This window comes from Bactrocera dorsalis, chromosome 2 (genome assembly GCF_023373825.1).
Source record: "Bactrocera dorsalis isolate Fly_Bdor chromosome 2, ASM2337382v1, whole genome shotgun sequence".
NCBI classification, from domain to species: domain Eukaryota; kingdom Metazoa; phylum Arthropoda; class Insecta; order Diptera; family Tephritidae; genus Bactrocera; species Bactrocera dorsalis.
Genome location: NC_064304.1, coordinates 18,084,446 through 18,103,741, shown reverse-complemented (window position 1 = coordinate 18,103,741; position 19,296 = coordinate 18,084,446). Strand labels below are relative to the sequence as shown.

The 19,296-nt window shown below is 31.6% G+C and overlaps 1 protein-coding gene across 1 annotated transcript; it reads left to right on the top strand.

Moving 5' to 3' along the window:
- Window positions 1-746: 746 nt before the first annotated feature.
- On the top strand, window positions 747-17,693 carry LOC105225733 (uncharacterized). Its single transcript, XM_011204332.4, has 2 exons — window positions 747-1,704; window positions 15,333-17,693. The coding sequence occupies exons 1-2, from the start codon at window positions 1,182-1,184 to the stop codon at window positions 15,368-15,370; spliced, it is 561 nt and encodes a 186-aa protein (XP_011202634.2). The 5' UTR covers window positions 747-1,181; the 3' UTR covers window positions 15,371-17,693.
- The last annotated feature ends 1,603 nt before the right edge of the window (window positions 17,694-19,296 follow it).

The following is a 19,296-nucleotide window of genomic DNA, read 5'->3' as shown; positions in this document are numbered from 1 at the left end:
GTTTACTTCATACTATTTCCATAGTATAGTGTCGCCCATTGGTTTCACAATGGGCCAGACAAAGATCAATGGGAAGGCGCCAATCGAATTTTGTATGATACTCGATTGGACGGCTAATAGAGCTGAAAAACTTCAACCAGGTAATTCATTAATTGTTATAGATTCTCTGAATGAGCCGCCTAAAAGCTTAGATACGTTGTCAGGGCTCCATTCTTTCTATCTAGTATAATGTCAGTATTATTGCAAGATATTCAGTAACCAAAAACTATATTTTTCTTTATAAAAATATAAAACAAAGCATTTTAAAATACGATAACTTCAGTTGCTCATCACATTTATAAATATACATCGGTGACACTTGACTTTAAATGTATTTGAGCGTTTTTGTTGAGATATTGATTTAATTTCAAATGCTTAAGACAACTGGTTTTGAAGTACAATAGCCATATTTTTTCATATGAAGCACATTCTCATCTATGCACATTCCCACACAGCACGAAAAGATTAAAAATAAAAGATTCTAATTTCGTCATCTAAAAAAATCTCTAAATTCACCACTTTCAAAAGGTGAATTTTACTTAACTTACTTACAGTTCGCGTTTCCATACAACCCTGCAAGTGCGCTGAATCGCAATAGCAGTGTGAACGAGATGGCTGCTTGTAGCTCGGAGTACAACATGTTGAAATGGTTTCTTAGCATGAATTCGCCTTGATATGGTTTGAGTGGTCGCCATTGTTCTGCCAATAGGAATATAATTTTCATTCGTTGTTGAACCGTATTCGGGTGAAGTGTGTTGCTAAAATTTACTCTCGCAACTTTAAACGCATATATATACATATGTATAAGTGTGTATAACATATCTGTGAGTGCGTGTGTCTTTCATATACTATTTTACAAATCTCCAATTATAGCAATTGTGGTAAAATTAGTATAACTACAGTAACAGTTAGAACCACCAAGTGTTTAGTAGCGATTATAACTAGTAATAGCGGCAAACATTGTAGGCACAGCAACAACAACGACATAAAAACGCAATTAAATGCAGTGAAATTTCCAATTTTATTGTGAGATTTTTTCGCAGCAAGTGGAAAGTGTGAAAAATTTAACTATTGCCAGAGTACGAGCAAAGAAAAGAAAAAGAAAAAATATAAATAATTAGATTTTAAAACGATTTTTGTGCATGTTTTATCAACGTTATTATACGGAAAGTGAGAAAATCGTGTGTAAAGCAATAAACGAAATGGCACCCCGCCAAGTTCCTCCAATACTGTGTTACAGTAATAAAAGCTCTAGGACACGTCCAGAGCGTCCGACTGGCGGTGTGCGTAGAAACCTCTTCGGTTCACCCGATCAAAATGAAATGGCGCGTAATTTTGACATTGAAAAAGCCCGTCAACTAAAACGTTTGAATAATTATAAAATCATTGAAACAATTGAGCCAAGTAGTAATGAACGACCGCTACCTGAACTTATTGCCAAGGAAGTGGAGGAGGCGTGTAAAAAAGAAAATAAAAAGGAAATTGAAAATGAAAATGATAAGCCTGAACAAAAAAAGAGTAGTAACGATGACGATGATGATGCGTTGACCATGCGACAGAGGCAGATTGAGAAAACACCAACGCTCCACACCGTACGTGCCAACACCAAAACGGCCAACGAAGCGGCACGTTACAAACCCTACACTACGCAAACGCTAATAACTGGTAAGTTGTATTTTAATTAAAAATAAAATTAAAAAAAAAATATTTCATATTTAACTTGTTTCATATTTACCAAAATTTTATTAAATTGCATTTGATTGTATGGCAACTCTGCAAACACCTGATTTATTGCCATTTCCTTTTACTTGTGCGCAGCGACTTCCTTGCAAGGACGCGCGAAGTGCACAGTAGTTAGCTCGTGTAATTTCCGATTAGACTTAAGAACGATGGCTGCTTGTTAAGTAAATATGTATGTTTGTATGTATGTTTAGCGCAAATATTCCCATTTCAACCCTTGTTACGCAACAAAAAATGTAGTGTTGCCACGACAGCATTTTAGTAGGAGCAGATTTTTATTTTTTTTATACTAAATTTCTTCAAAAATGTCTGCCAGAAGATTATTTTTTGATTTTTTTTAATTAAATATTTATTTCTGGTTTAAATTTAAATGTATGATAAATATAGGAAGAAATAGTTATGTAATGCGTTTTTTGGATTTTATGCATTTTCAAACCAAATAATTTTTGGGTTCTGAAGAAAATATTTAATTTGAAGCTGAAAATAAAAAAAATTAAATTTTTTAATACGTATACAGCAAAAACATTAAAAAAAGAAAACAAATTCATAATTACAAATAATTTTAATTAAACTAAAATCGCTTTTGAAATCAATTTAGTAATTCAAATTCATTATTTAAAATAGTTTTAATATACTAAAATTGATTTTGAAATTAATTTGTTATGTTAGGGCTACTAAAAATACATACATACATAATGTATAGAAACCAACAAATTCTGGTAGTCGAAATATTATTTCACTTTTAGCGCCAAATTTCATGCTACATAAGTACGTACATACATACATACATATACACATGTATACATTTCTATTCGTATATATCTACAGATGTACTTGGTGATGCATCAATCTTTTTGGCAGCTTACTTGCACTGCACTCGTTATAATTTCATTTGCCGCAAGGTGCACTCACTGAGATTGCATTTATAGGCACGTATACAGTGTACTAGGATCCTCACATAGCTGTCTACATATGTATGTATGTATGTTTGTAGGTCCCTTGCATTTTCTTTTTGGGCGCCAAAAATCACATTTGTACGAGACAAGTTGTGCTACCTTCTTGCGTTCAGGTGTCCTCCTTTCATTTTCAAATACAAAACGCGCACACGCAAACACACAAACGTAAATATTTTGTTTGTGTACCCATATACAACATAAGTAGCATATGTATTTTTGTATTTGCCGCTCCTTTCATGACACTTGGCGATTGGAGTAAGGTTGTGAAATACTTTTGTGTCCGAATGCAAAGGCACATGTCTCTGTCGATGTTTGGTTTTCGCGCCCGAATTTTTTCCCGCCTTAAAATCTTGCCGGACATCGCTCAGCCTTTCTACAACCACATGCATGTGTGTGTAGTTCTTTAAAACGCCGCCACAACACTTGGCGCGCGTACGCACTTATCCGAAGATTTTGTCAATAAGAAATTTTTGGCGGGCCTTTATAGCGCAAACAAACTATCGAGAGAAGTGCAAGAATCTTACACACCATACAAACATACAAGTGTACTATGTTTTGTGTATGTACATATATATGTTTTGTATATAGCGACAGAATGGCAAATGATTTTGTCACATTCTACTTGTCAGAGTATTCGCTATGCTATGCATATTTCCTTTACGTTTATTATTAATTTCTTTAGTTTTGTTTTGCTCGTCGCTGTTGCCAATTTTATAGAGCGTGTTGAGTGGTCATGCCGCTTTTTTCCGGTTGTATGTGTATGTATGTATGTATAGTGTGTAATGTGCGTATGAATCAATTAATGTATGTACATACGTAAATGTACCGATTAGCGGTATAAAAATAAGTATTACTTCGTATTATCGACTGATTACACTATTGATTTGTTTAAGAAGAACCATAAAAGTGGCTTAAGTTAGAAAATAATTTTACTTTTTTAAATAATTTTTGGATTTATTGAAAACGCTAAAACTAAAATAACTATTTTCAAATAAATTTTGGTTTTTCAAAAATAAAAAAAAAAAATCTTAAAATTTTGAAACAGCAAAAACTAAAAATTATTTGAAAAAAAAGTAAAAAATTTTGATTTTTCAAAAATTTGAAATATTTTGTAAAAGCTAAAAAATAAATTCTTAAAAAAAGGTTTATGAAAAAATAGTTTTTCTTCTTTTCAGCATTTGATACATTTTTCTATAACAATTTTCATCATAACATTTTGCCAACTTAGAATTGACCCGGGCATCGTTATTTTGCTGCTGTTGGCACAGCATGATGATTATTAGTCGAAAAGATTAACAAATCATGTCCAGGGTTAATAGCTTACAATAACTGATAGAAATGATCTAATGATCCACTTGAGTTAGTGGATATCAAAAAGTACAAATATCTCTCCAATTGCGATCAATAGTTTTTTCTGAGTTGGTCCAACCTAACCTAACGTAATAAAGCGGCTTCTTATAACTAACTGTTGTCTGAAAAAAAAAAATTAATTAGATATTATATATGGTATAATTGATTCTGTCTGGACCATCCTAATAAAACAGACTTTTTGTAAATTTTTTGAAGAGCCATTTTATTTAATAAGTAAATAAAAATAAAATGCTCTTACAGATTTAATAATCTGTGATTAATTTGGTAAAAGTTGGGATTATCTCACTATCATAGTCGATCTCTTGAGGGACTTTCGAAAAAAGGGTAAGATTTTCTGTTTAAAATTATCCAAAAATTCAAAACCAAAAATTTCTTGTTACAATATATGGTTATATGTTATAATTTAAGGACTCTGGTCAAAATTTAGATTCATAATAAATAAAATTACATATTTTTTTGTGACAAAAATTACATTTCCGTTTAAAAAATCGAAACTTTTATCGAAAATCTTATTCCTTCGATCATTACGTTACAGATATTTACATATGTATGTACATACATACATAAGTATGTCTTCGTTTAAAAATTTTTACCCTTTATCGGTGCAGCTGTTTCGAAAAAATTGTCCTTATCTACCCAGAAAATAATGTTTCGAAAAAATCGGGTTTAAAGTTTTGGAAGTTGATTATATAAAGTTTAATTTTTTTACACATACGCTTCTCCTTCTCGCTTCTCCTTTTCAATAAGAGCTACATATATAATAATGATTCTCTTTGCATTTACAGTTTCTTAATAAATGTTAAAAATATTGTTATTTTAATAAATTCTATTTTTAATTTTTTTTATAAAATTAATTTGTAGTGGTTTTTGCTAAAAATCACGATTTTTTATCTAATTTTGTATTATATAACAAATACATACATACATATGTATGTACATAAGTATATTCATACATTTTGTTGTTATAGTAGCTGAAATAGAAACAGTATTATTGCACAATATTTTTTTAAATTTATAGCTGTCGCTGTTGAAACTATCAATAAAATTTTCGAATTTTGGCGCGAAATAGTTTTTCAAATGGGTAGGCGCTCGTATTTAAAGGATTAGTAGCGGCAGATTTTGCGGCGTATAGGCGAATGAATTGCATCTAATCAATTTAAATCTTCAGCATAGTTATACATACAAACATAGTATGTATAATAAAATTAAATCTCACTTTTCCAACTCTCAAAAATTGCCAGCAAAAGTACCAAGACTTCATACAAAAAAAATGAATATCTACTGGCTTTCTGCAGCCAAAGTCAATGGCAGAATATAAATTATGATTTTTTGCAGAATTTAATTTGCATTCGACGCCACATTCAATATAAAAAATATAAAGTTCATTCGATTTGAATGCACTCAGCTCAGCAGCCGGCCGCGTACAGTTGACGCGCCAAATAATTCATTAATAAACACGCAAAAAGCACACACACATACATACATACACATTTGTTTTATTACGAACGCGACATCACTTGTATGCCCGTTGTTTGTCACAAAGATGCTACTGTTTTGGAAATCTGAAAATTATTGCCCGATCTGCTCTGCTCCACTGAGACTGTCACTGCGACCCGCCATGTCACCGCTCTCTCTATGTTTTTAAATACGCACACATACACACACACATTCACATGTAAATATACAAATATATTTAGTGTCACCAATCAACGCGCCCAACTTTTTGGCAATCTTTCAAAAAAAGAAAAAGTAAAATAAGAGCAACCGAAATATTTGTATATAAAAATAAAAATAATAAAAAGCAATAAAAACTCGTAACGAATTAACGTCGAAAACAAAACAGAAACTGCAAAAAATACAAAAAAGTGTAAAAATACAAAAATAAAGTTACTACCTGTTCGATGACTGCAAAAACAACAACACGAAGAAGAGCAAGCAAGCAGCAACATAACTTTCGTTCGGCGCGCTCGATCTTCGGAATGCTTCCAAAAATACATGAAATAACACGCAGCAAAGTCGTAGCAAACACAAAACGCAAATTGTCAAATGAGCGCCAAAAAGTATTTGTTTGCAATCTAGTCGCTGGTCGCGCACATGAAACGTAAATTTCACATTTGGCGTAAACAACTGACAATTTCTTATAAGATTTTCAGCATTATTTTGGCGCTTTTTGGCTTTACTATATCTCCCTCATCGCTTGTCTATGTTGTTTGGTGTAGTTGTTAGTTCTTCGTTTAAATCGGTCTTATCAGTTTCTGTTTGGTAGACTTTCAATGGCGTGTTTATCAGTGCCTTCGCGCCACTCCGTCTCTTTTTGGCTTTAAGCGGATTGTATATTGTTATTGCTTTTTCATATTTTCATTAACGCGGAATTTATCAGTATAGTTTAAATAAATACATGTAAGTATGTATATTTGTATGTAAAATCGTAAACAACATATGTATGTGTGCATGTAAGTATGTATGCTTATCATTTAAACTCGCTCTCAATTAAAACGAAAGTATCGATACTCATTGAGGTTTGGTTAATGCGTACTTCGATATACATACATACATATGATACCGACGGTTAAGATTTCATGCGATTTTTGGATATTAATAACTAAACTATCGTTTTAAAAATTGTGTGGGTATATTTATACTTTTATATAGTAAAATTTTTGCAGAAAAAAATTAAATATTTTTCGGGTTACCCGCGATCTTCTTCGGTTCCGTACTAAAAAAAATAAATAAAAAATCCCCTAGAAAATTAAAATTTTACAAAATGGTTGCTTTAAAAAAATTGAATTATATCAAAAATTTTGTTTGTTTGATTCGATTTTTGACCAGCCGGAAAAACTAGTGGGTCATATAGAACTTGCAGACAAAATTTGATAGTGATCGGATAGCATCATTTGTCAAATAAATAATTTAAATATGTTAATTCTTAAGTTATAACCTATAGAAATATTAAAAAAATTTATTTTGTTTTTTAATTTTACACCAGTCGTGGTCCTCTTAACCCTGGGCAAAACACGATGATTGTTATTTGAAGGTTAATGTGGTTAACCGGTCTCGAACGCCATATTTTGAACGTTCTTTGGCAAATATGTATACATATATGTATGTACATATTTTTAATATCCATTTAAAAAAACTACATAAAGTTATGAGCTTTTGAGGTAGAGACGGAAAAACCAAACCCTACCTTCTTGTCAAGATTTCTAACCTTGTAGTCATTTGAAATATAAAGCAAAACGAGTTTTGGATTATTAAAAACGCCATTAACGTAAGAATCAACCAAGTTAAACAAATTGAATTTTCAAAAATTTCTATGAACTTTTTTTTTAAGAAAAATAGCACTTATTTTTATCAGGAGTCCTATATTGTATGCAGGAGTTCTCGTGAATATTTATTCCTCAATTTATTTGAGACATTTGTGTTGCTGGACAATCATACTTTACGAGTACTTCAACTACCGTCGGCAAGTTATAAAATTACCGTTTTTTCACAAAAATCCCCTTTGTTGATATTTATTGTTTGTATGTAAGTATGTAGATTTATGCTTGAGGAAAGGCAGGAAAAGGTTTTTGAAAATTATTTCCTTATACATATTCAAATAATAAAATTTATATTCAAAATCGAAAGTTTCAAACATTTTCAAAAATACAAAAACAAGATATTTTTTGCAATCATTTATCGAAATAACACTGCTGAAATGAAATCTTTGAAAATGTTTGAACTTTTTCAATATTGAATGCAAAGGGTATTATGTAAGAAATAACAAAAAAAAATAATGCATTAAAAAATTATCTATTTATAAATCTTTATAAAAAAATAATTTTTAAATTTAATTTATTTAATTTCAAAAATAATTTTTTAATTTTTTTAGCATGCCAAATTGAAAAAAGTTGTAATAATTCCAAATATGGGACTAAAATAAAGAAATCTATGCCAAAAATCGGTTTAAAAAACTGTTGATCGCAAGATTCAGTATGAAAAAAAAAATATTTTAGATATTTAGAATTTTGTTCTACCATTTTGAGCTAAAGCTCATACACTAGTCGGAAAATAACATATTTTATCAAATTTTATTACTGATTTTTTGGTTAAAATTTGCTTGGAATTAAATATATAATTATAACAATAAAAAAATGTTTCTATTTTGAATACAAAATAATTCGCAACCTTGCTTCACATTCTCTTCTTCTTTACTGGCGTAGACACCGCTTACGCGATTATAGCCGAGTCAACAACAGCGCGCCAGTCGTTTCTTCTCTTCGCTACGTGGCGCCAATTGGATATTCCAAGCGAAGCCAGGTCCTTCTCCACTTGGTCCTTCCAACGGAGTGGAGGTCTTCCTCTTCCTCTGCTTCCCCCGGCGGGTACAGCGTCGAATACTTTCAGAGCTGGAGTATTTTCGTCCATTCGGACAACATGATATTGCTTCACATTAGACCAATAATATTAAATTATAGTGAAATAAACAGTCAAATAAATTTAATATTAAGGGTCTGATATGTCGAACAAGGTTGAAAATTTTTTGATTTCAAAAGTTTTGGATTAAAAAGAGAAACATACATTTTTTTCAATTCTGTAGTAAAAATTTAATTTTTAACCCCAAAATAAAAAAAAAAAAAATTGATGACAAAAAAATAATTTTTTGACACTCTGCGAGCAATTTTGCATAGGACCTAGGTAGCATAGTAAAGATAAAACTTAATAAATTTTCGATTTATACCAAATGTGCTGTAAGGAGGTTAAATTTTTCTAATATATAATAATATTTACTATATGTGCATAAATATATGTACATATGTGTATGTATGCATATTGATATTAATTGTGGTAGTATTTAATGTAAGTTTGCATAGAATTACCCAAATCTGCTTGAATACCTTTTTACTTACATACATATGTACATACATATGTATGTATTTGTAGATTAATATTCGATCAGCGGCCTTTACATGCGATGGGGCAAATCTCGTCACTGTTTTTGATACGACTGCGAACAGTCAAACTGTACTACCGCTATCGTCGCCAGAGTCAGTCAGCGAGTTATTGAGCCAGCTTGTTTATCTCTTGCTGCGCTGCGCTGCATGCGTGTGTACATATGTATGCTTATATGTATATATGTAATGGCGTCTGTGTATATGTGTCTAAAGTTATACAAATAAATGTACATATGTATATATTGTATGTACGTGCGTGTGTGTGTATAGGGGAGATACTTTGCTACGTCAGTCCATCAAGCAAACAAATTTCGTAAAGAGAAAATATCCAAAACAAAAATCGAATGATCGCCACAATTTTTTTACAATTAAAGGTTTTTTATTTTTATATTTTATAAAATGGCAATGCTGACATTTAATTTGTGGTGATTTTTAGTCGGCGAAAATTTAATAATAAGTATTTTTCTGTGCTTTTATTTTACATTTCCACCTTTGTGCTGTAAGTGATTTTATAATAAGAAAGCTACAAGCTGCCATAAAGGTAACATTTCGGTTTTGATGCGCACACAGAGCGCAGAGCGACGATCGAGAGAGCGCAAACATAAGCATGGAGAGCGTTCATAAAATATTCAAACGGTGCAATGGGTTCATGCGCGTATATTTTACTCGATTTTTTCATGTGTATTCATTCGTTCTTGCTGTTATTTCTACAATTTTGTTATTATGCATATATTCACATACAAAGATACATACATATACAAATTAGATTTAAATCGTGTTATTTGTTCGGCTTTTGTACACTTTTCGTCATCGTTCTGCAGTTGCATGCATTTATTAGACAATAGTGAGGTATGGCACAGCGCCTATATCTCTGGTGACGGTGACGGCGACGGCGGCAGAAGTAGCCGCACCCACAATACTACATATAGCCGCCAGTCGTACTGTGAGCGGTGTAGGTATCATCAGACTCCACCACGTCTGTCGCCCAGCACATACTGCGCAACAACTTAACTTCCATACATACACACATCTACATATCTGCTAGTTGCGTATAAGTGTGTGTGTGTGTATCTGTGAGCACTTCGGGTTTTGCGTTCGCTTGAAGTCTTCGACCAACAAAACAAAGCGAGCAGAAAAGCGAAAAGCGAAGTGCGCACGGAAATTGAAAAATATAACAACTCCCCACTTTGCTTGCGTTTACAGTGCTGCCATATGATGCGGTTTTGTAAAGGCAGCATTTAATGGTTTGCGTAATAAGTGCGAAAATACAGTGTTTTTGTGTCTTTGAAAATGAAATGAAATGCCAAATCTGCTGTAACTAAACAAAAATACATGCTGCTAAAAATAACTGTAACAAACACATACATGTATTTATAAATACATATATATATTTGTATACATACATATAAACCTATTTATAATACATACATATAAGTATGCCGCTTTCGCTTACACCTGCTACGCATCTATTTATTTGTCTCTAGCTCCTAGCTACTAGAGCAAGTGCGTATTGTTGTTGCACGAAAACGTGATTTTTTGGCGGGAAATATCTGCAGCCGACAATACGCACTATATTGTAGATAAAACACACACACGCACACACATATTTATTTTTACGCACACAAAATTTACGAGTTGCTTCATACATGTTCGTTGGCCCGCTACGCATCTCGTACGCATCGCTCACCCTTTCGACAACACACATTTTCACTCTCGCATGCTCTCCTCCCCCATATTTGTTATTGTTGTTGTGTTTTTGTTTTTTTCACAACTGGCACTTGTATCGCTCATCTACATACATATTTACATATGTATGTTGTTGTTTTGTATTTGTATCTTGTTTACTTTATAATTCTCTCCACTTACTGTTTCTCCAATTTGAACGGCCTTCGGTCCATTTCTGTAGCTTGATATTTACGATTTTTTTTCGTATGCGAATGCAGTCAAAGCGTTACGCAGAATTTGCTTTTATGCGCGTAGACTTTGTGGTCTGCTGTTGACGCGAGTCTGTGGGTGTACGACTTGCCATTGGAGCTCGCTTGACCCAGTAGGAAATCGTTGACTTTTGAAAATGGTTTTAATTTTCTTTGAAATTGTTGATCTCTTTCTTTTCAAAAGTGAAAGAGAAACAAGCTTAAATGATTAGATTAACTATAATAATAAAAGAACATAATTCAGTGACATTTTGGTTTATAGGTTATAACTTTGGTTCTATGCAGTAAAATGTATTTACTATTATGTAAATATATTCATTATTGTCATGCTTAAAACATTGTCATTATCAAGAAAAAATGAAATAGGTGAGTTCGTGCTCTTGATATGCGCTTATTGTTGTGAAAGTCTTTAAAATTGTAATTGTTAGTTTCTTTTGATATATTCACCTGCGTTCACCTAATGAGCCAAATGAGGTGTATGTAGATGTTATGAAATCTCGATCTGAAATTTGTCACACATTTTTGTTTTTGGCGAGATATGTTCACGAATTTTGGCATGGCTAATTGTGCAATCTCAGATAAATGGTTCAGATCGGACCACTGTAACATATAGCCGGCATACAAAATATCAAAAATCAAGCACTTTTAATGAAAACTTTTTTTTATTTAAGAAATTACCTTTCCGAAATTTGGCATATACAAATTATTATCATAGACAACGTCACAATCTCTGAATATCAAGTTCCAAGTTCTTGTATTAAAGCATTTAACTCCATTAGCTTAACATTTCCACAACCAATTTGGTCGGTTTTCAATGGAAAGAAATTTTCCACAACTTTGCAAACAGAGATTTTTGTTAACGTTTCCACGTTATTCCGCTTACGCGGTTATAACCGAGCTTAAAACAGAGAAGGCCGTTTTTTTCTTTTCATTGGACTTGTTTTTACGTGGCGGGTCTTAAACCAGTGCACAACATTGAGCAGGGATGTATATTTTGCCTTCTCACTTTAGCTACCCAGAGTATACTTGGTCTAAGGCAGGAAGTCGTGAGCTGCTTGAGCCATATGTAAAAGAATCGTTTCCGGCCACTCCCAAGTAAATGGTGCTCAGTGAATCTTACTCACTTGCGTGAACTTCTACACATGGCTCCATCCTAATTTCCTAGGGCTCCATAAAAACACTATATCATTTCTCCAACTTATTATTTTTTTCCTACAGGGCGGCATTACGGGATATCGGATTGTGTGTGCAATGCAAATTCGTTTCAGGTGTTCATATACATATATGTACATCTAATCGTTAGTAGGCTTGGCGCACTGCTAATAGCTTGACACCAGGGATATTACATCTCTTGTGCCATTTCCGGTTTGTTCCATACACATATGTGCGTACTGGTTTGGGGTTATGATTAGAAAGCAAAAAAATGAATAAAAGGAACAAAATGCCAAACACAACAACAAGGAATAAACAAACTTCTCACTTGACATTGCTATTGCAGCCATTTTTTGTTCTCGATCAGCAGATTAAGCGCCCGCGGACCGGACGCTTTTACCTTGGAGGCAAACGCGAAACCCATTTTCAAGTGCGTACGCCTTTTCCTTTATTACACACGTTCAATCGATAAATATAAGTATATATGTACATATGCATAAATACATATGTATGTATTTATATAAATTGTGGTTCCTCATGTGCACAAACAAGACGCCAACTGCCGCGATACGAGTACGACAGTAGCGATAGCAGCGCATACTTAACCTACAAGTTGAGCATTTCACTGTTATTATTATTATGATTTTTTGTGGTTTGTTTTGATTTTGGTTTCTAAATTTCTTGCTTTTTTTGTATGTCAATTCATTTTACCCCATTTGCTGTGCAACTTTCGTAAATATTTATAAAACGTAAAAGCGTGTGGTCGTCGAGCGCCAATGTCTCACGAGTGACCACAATATTGACGATTACGACGGTGTCAACCATGACTCGCTGGTATGCTGATAATGTGATGGCTCATAGTTTTCTTTGTTTGTACATAAGTTTGCATTTGTGTAGAGATTACAAATTTTTATAGAAAGAAAGCGGCGAAAGAAAGCAGCTCAACGGCAGTGCCAATGCGTTGAGTCGCGACGCGTTTATTATGTTGACTTTAATCCACCATTTTTTGTCGTGTGTTTGTTTTGATGCTGTTGTGTGCAGCTTAAAGCGGTTGTTATTGTTTGGCCCGCCATTTTGTTGTTTTAACTTCAGCTTTGTTTATAACTTATAACTGTAAATAAGGAAAAAAACAGCAAAAATAGTTGTGTATAGTATTGTATTGGCTTCAGCGTTGCCATCAACGGCTTAGCGTCTTTTGTCTGTTTGGTTTTTGTTTTCGAAACGTATGCCTTTCGTGTTTGATATAACGCGTTTCTGACGTTGTGGCGACGACCAAACCTGGTTTATTTACCTTCATGCCAACACGTTCGGCAGCATGCCTTGGCCGAAACTACAATGCATTGTATATATGTACATTTGTGCATATTTATGTATGTGCGTGTATGTGTGCTTGAGTTTATGGCCAAGCGTCGTACTGTCTCTTTGACTTTGCCACTAATCACTTAGTCGCTTGTTTTGCGGTTTGACTGATTGCCTGAGTGGCAGTTTGCCTTCGCTGGCTAAGTGTGCAGTGCTTAGCCTTTTAAGTGTGTCCCAGTTATGAGCTCGCTCGCTCGCTGATTGGCTGTTTTCAAATATTTTGTCTGTTTTGTTTGGGTCGAAATATTGGTGAAAACTTGCAATGCGCGACTTTTCGGTTATTTGTCTGGTTATTAGTTAGTTGAGAGCTGTTTGTTTACTTTTTTTAATTTTATTTTTTTCGTTTATTTTAATTTTTTTTTTTTATATTTTTTCGTAACATTTCATATATATTGGAATGTGTTGTATGATAGCAATTAGTTTGTGTAGCAAATGTGCAGTTTCGAAAGTATTCCAGCTGGTGTAAAAGCCATGCTTAATTAAAATGAAAAGTGTGCAGCAGTTACGAAAAAATCTAAGGCGAGTGAAAATTAGTTGCAGGTTATATTTTGGTTTTTATATTTCCAAGTGCCGCAGCAGATTTGCACTTGAAAGTGTGAAAGTAAAAAAATTTGCTTCGTTGTGGTAAATTTAAGCGTAATCTAAAATTATTGTAATCTAATAAAAAATGTTTGACCGGAAAAATTATATTTATGTGCCTAATAAACCTGCTGATGCCCGTCAGCACTTAATTTATAATTGATTCGCAATTTGTTCTAAACAGCTTAATAGATTTTTATACAAAGTTTTTGTTTTGTTACAATCGAAAGTATGACTAATGGTAATTACTGTTTCTTTTTAATGGCGATTTTTGGTTGAAAATTTTTAATGTGAATTTTTCGTTATTCGGTGGATAAAATATACTCTGTAAGCATATAAATATTATTATTTTTTATTTTTTCTTTTAATTTTTTGAATATTTTTTTTTTATTTTTTTTTGTAACATTTTTTTATTAAAGTTCTTTTTAATGTGAAATTTTTTTATATATATTTTTTTTATTTAAAAAATTAATTAATTATTTAAATGATTACTTAATATTTTTAATTGAATTTTTTTACTTGTATTTCTATATAATTTAAAAAATTAAAAATTAAGTTTTTTGTTGTACAAATTCCAATTCCCGAAGACATATAAATTTTGTCTATTGGTAATCACATCTGTATGTATTTATGAGTATTTGCTACCAAGCATTTATTATCAATTCTGCGCCAGATTAGAGTAGCAGTTGGTGCGCTTCCACGAAATGCAATCTACTTGGCTTCATCGAGCGATCGATAATTGCACTCTTTCTATTAGCTTATTGCAAACATCAACATTTGCGTGTGTGTATGTGCATAGGAGCATGCGTGTTTGTGTGTGTGTGTTGATTACATGTTGGCATTATATGCATTTCGATTTCACTGGAGTCCGTGATTATCAGCAGCTGGCACAATGATATGCATTTTATTGCCATTTCTGCGTCACAGGTAATGTGACATGTTTGTAATTGTTGTTGTATATCAAGCGATCATACGAACGTTATTTGTGCTGTGCGCGTTTACTGCTTGAGACAAATTGATAAGCGCTTACATTCGGATGCGTGTGAATGGACTTACCATTCTGAAGGTCATTCGCCATTTGCCATTTGCCGATCGCGGCGCTTTGCCGAAGAAGTTGGCAGCGCAAAGCTGCAATACAATGCAAACATAAGCAGCATTGATGAATAATCAACTAATCAACAGCAATCATAAATGTACTAATTTTTAATTTCTCTGCTAAATGCATATGCACTGATCGTTTTCTCTCTCTTTCTTTCTCTCTTTTTTAGATGGGATGCCGAAGCGAAAAGCCATACCACCGCCTTAGATGCTGATAAATAAAGTTTTTGATGGATGTGATAATGCGGGTTATGTACTAAGCGTTTGCTGCTGCAGCTGACGGGGAGAGCACATTGATTTGACTACTGTGAAAATTTAAACAAAAATCAAAACACAAAATGATAATTACACACCAGGCGGAGACATTGTTGTGAGCTGCGTGCAGCTTCTGACGTCAATTGCCAAATTAGTGAAATTCATTATGAGTGATTTTTTTAATTTAATTATTATTTTTATAATTATTTTTTTAAATATTAATTATTATTAAGTTTTTAATTATTAATTTTTTAAATTTTTTTTAATCGTTTTTTTTTTTATTAAAGCATATTTTTAATTTTTTTTTAATATTTTAAATTATTTAACATTTTTTTTTTAAATTTATCAAACCTAAAAAAAAAATTATAAAAAAAAACAAAAAAATATTTTTGAAATTTTTTTAATGTTTTAAATTATTTAAGAATCAAAAAAAAAGTAATTTTGAAATAATTTAAAAAATTAAAAAAATTTAAAAATTATTTCAGTTTGGTTTTTTTTTATTAAAGTTTATTTTTAAATTTTTTTGATTTACTTCAAATATTTTAAAATAATTCAAAAATTGAAATAATTTAAATAATTAAAAGAAAAATTCTATAATTTTTTATTATTTTTTTAATTATATTTTTTTGTATGAAAGATCTACTCTCGTTGCTGCCAAAAAAAGTCAAAGTGGCTTGGCGTGTTAAGTTTAAAAAATATATGCATACTTACATACATATGTATATGAAGCAGCGAAATTGTGTGTAGAGTGGCTGGCCAGTGCAATTTAACCTTTTTTGTTTTATTTTATTTTATTTGATGAAAATTAAGTTTTCACTTCTCCCCCATATCATCATGTCAATCGTTCAATTTGTTGGCCTGTGTTATTAACCAAAACATTCACACAAAACAAAAAAAAGAAAAACAAAAACAAAAAACTTTGGAATGATCTCAATTTAGCAATGTTGTAGTGTGTGTATAGGAGTATTATTTTTCCTCTTTATAAAAAAATAAATATATATAAAATTACCAAAAAACATAACACACATTACATAATATAAAAACTAATTATTTTAATTGAATGTACATCGAATTTGTATTTTTAATGTGAGTTGAAAATGATTACAAAATTTTTAAACAAATTAAATTAATTATTTTAATTTACGCACATTTCAACAATTCATAGAACTACAAAAACAAGCAAAATTACAACACAAGCAAAAATTAACAACAAAAAAATTTACTAAAAAGTATAAAAATAAAATAAATGTGTAAAAATATTCAACAAACAATTTTGTAAGCAAATTAAAAAAAAAAAATATGTAATAAAAACTGCACCGTTAAGAGTTATGGTTGGATGCATGCAAAAGTTGATTTTAAGAAATTTCGAAAAAAAGCATTTAAAGTGCTAAAAGACTAAAATCATGCTTTGAAGAAAAAATCTAAAATTTTATGCAAAATAAAGAATAATTTGAAAAAGTTTAAATTTTTATAATTAGTAAAATATTAAAATTTTTATAATTAGAAAAAATTTAAATTTGTGCTTGTTATATGACCATAAACTCTCGCCGGCGCAGTGGCATTTGTTGGTGTTGTATTGAATGCACTGAAGCATATGCGCAAGGGCAATAGTCGAAAGTAGCAAGTTTTAACTTTTAAATACAAAAGTAAAGAACAACAACAGTAACAATAACAATAACAATCTTTGCAACCTTTTCTATCAACTTATTTGATTATGTGTAATTGTAATTTATTTGGTTTGCTGTTAGTGCATTTTAAGCATTTCGAACTCTTCAATTCCCTCATTCATTTTATGATCGATCAATTATAAATACTATTTTAGTTCTTTAGTGACAATTTTTTTTGCTTAAGATATACATATATATATATATATATTTAATTAAATTTAATTTTAAATTGTTTTATTTAATTTTTAAATAAAGTTTTTGCATATTTTTGTTTTGTTGATTTGTACATAGTAGATACAACAAACTATGCTATGTAGTAGTATTAGTATGTAGAATGTGTGTTTTGTGTATGCACTTGAGCTGATCGTTTGTGCTTCAGTGTTTTGTGCAAGTGAAACCCAGTAAACAGCTTACAACTGTAGATATTCTTATGTATGTAAATTATGAAGAAACAAAAATAATATATAATTGTAATTATTTGATTATCAGTGTGAGAAAAATTGTAAAAATTACTTAAGCGTATAATTGTAATAAAAAAGTATATCAAAATAGCTTTTGTTATTGGCAAATGAACAATTTAATAAAATATATATTTGAAAGAAAAATTAATTTTGACAACTGGTCGTTTTGATTTCGAACAAAAAATGGAATAAAACCATGCAACTAAGGTGGGTATAAAACGGTGTTGAACTTGATTACGAACGACAGAAAATATTTTTCTAATAATATTGGGTTGTAGAAAAAGTCTTGCGGTATTTTCGCTAGTTGGCGCTGAAAGCGCGTAGTTCTAGTTTTATTCGTCGCATCGGGTCATGCTATAGCTTTTTGGAAAGCCCATTTCACGCGCTAACATTGTCGTTTCTTTTAAGCCGTTCATGAGTTATAGCGTCGAAAACATGGAGCAAAATAAAGATAAAATACGGCATATTTTACAGTACTACTACCAATAATGATAGAATACAAGATTACGACAACCGCCATTATGAAACGTCATAGTTGCGTGTTGAGAAGAACAAGAGTGAAAAACTGTCAAATGGCTTGCAAATTGTAAACAGAAAAGTGAACACTTTTGTAAATTCGCAAAATATTATTAATTCTTTCGATTTTAATGAAAAGTTTTAGTGAAGCGATTGAATATTGTTGGGTGAAAAGATTTGAATCATTTCTAAAGAAATATATCGGCCTATTGATAATAAAATTGTCTATTAAGTTGTGATTCAAATGGAGAAGACGTTTCTTGTGTTGTATATAAATATATACATATATTATAAGTTCAGATGTATCAGATGTATGAAATTATGATAAAAGAATTGTGAAATTAATTAATTAAAGAGGATTTAGTATTAAATATATCATTTCTTTTGCAAAATAACACCCATTTTTTGGCAACTTTTAAATCGGCCAAAAAACTGAAAAAACTCGTTTTCGATCCTTTAATTGCATAATAATTATTACAACAAGCCACTGCATATTTCATTTTAAAAAATTAATATATTTATGCTTAGAAATTTAAATAAATACAACAGTACACTTTCATTTCTTTCTTCATTTGAACAATTTCCACACATGCTACTCTATTTATTGTGGATGTGCCTAAAACTACTTACATATATCTTTTCTCGCAACAATATTCTAAACATTCCACTAAAATTTTTCCTGCAAAGACGAATAATTTAATATTATTTTGGGAATTTCCAAAAGTGTTTACTTTTCTGTTTACAATTTGTATGCATTTCTATGCTTGTTCTTCTCAACGCACAAGTGTGACGTCACGGAATTGTTGCACAATGTATTTGTTTTTGTAAGAATTGTCAAGAGCTAAACCGAAAAAAACTAACGGTAAACTAGTGTCGTAATCTTGTATTCTATCATTCTTGACTACTACGATAAAGGCAAAAGTGCATCTCAAGCCGCCAATAAAATTTGTACAGTTTATGGACCCTATACAATTTCCATTTCCATCGCACAACGATAGTTTCAACGTTTTCGTTCTGGTGTAGAGGTGATCGAAGATGCCCCACGCTCCGGAAGGCCTGTTGTTGAAAATTGCGATAAAAACGCTGAATTGGTCGAAAGAGACCGGAATAGTAGCAGCCGTAGCATCGGTCAAGAGCTGGGCATGAGTCATCAAGAATTCATTTAAATTTCAATAAAAAAAAATTCAATAAAAATACCGCAAGACCTTTTTGGAAAACAACCAATATATTGGTGA

Excerpts from the sequence above, each read along its gene's own strand:
- LOC105225733 (XM_011204332.4), top strand. The coding sequence starts at position 1,182 with ATGTTTTATCAACGTTATTATACGGAAAGTGAGAAAATCGTGTGTAAA. Across the intron at positions 1,705-15,332 it reads TACGCAAACGCTAATAACTG|ATGGGATGCCGAAGCGAAAA; the intron begins GTAAGTTGTATT and ends TCTCTTTTTTAG.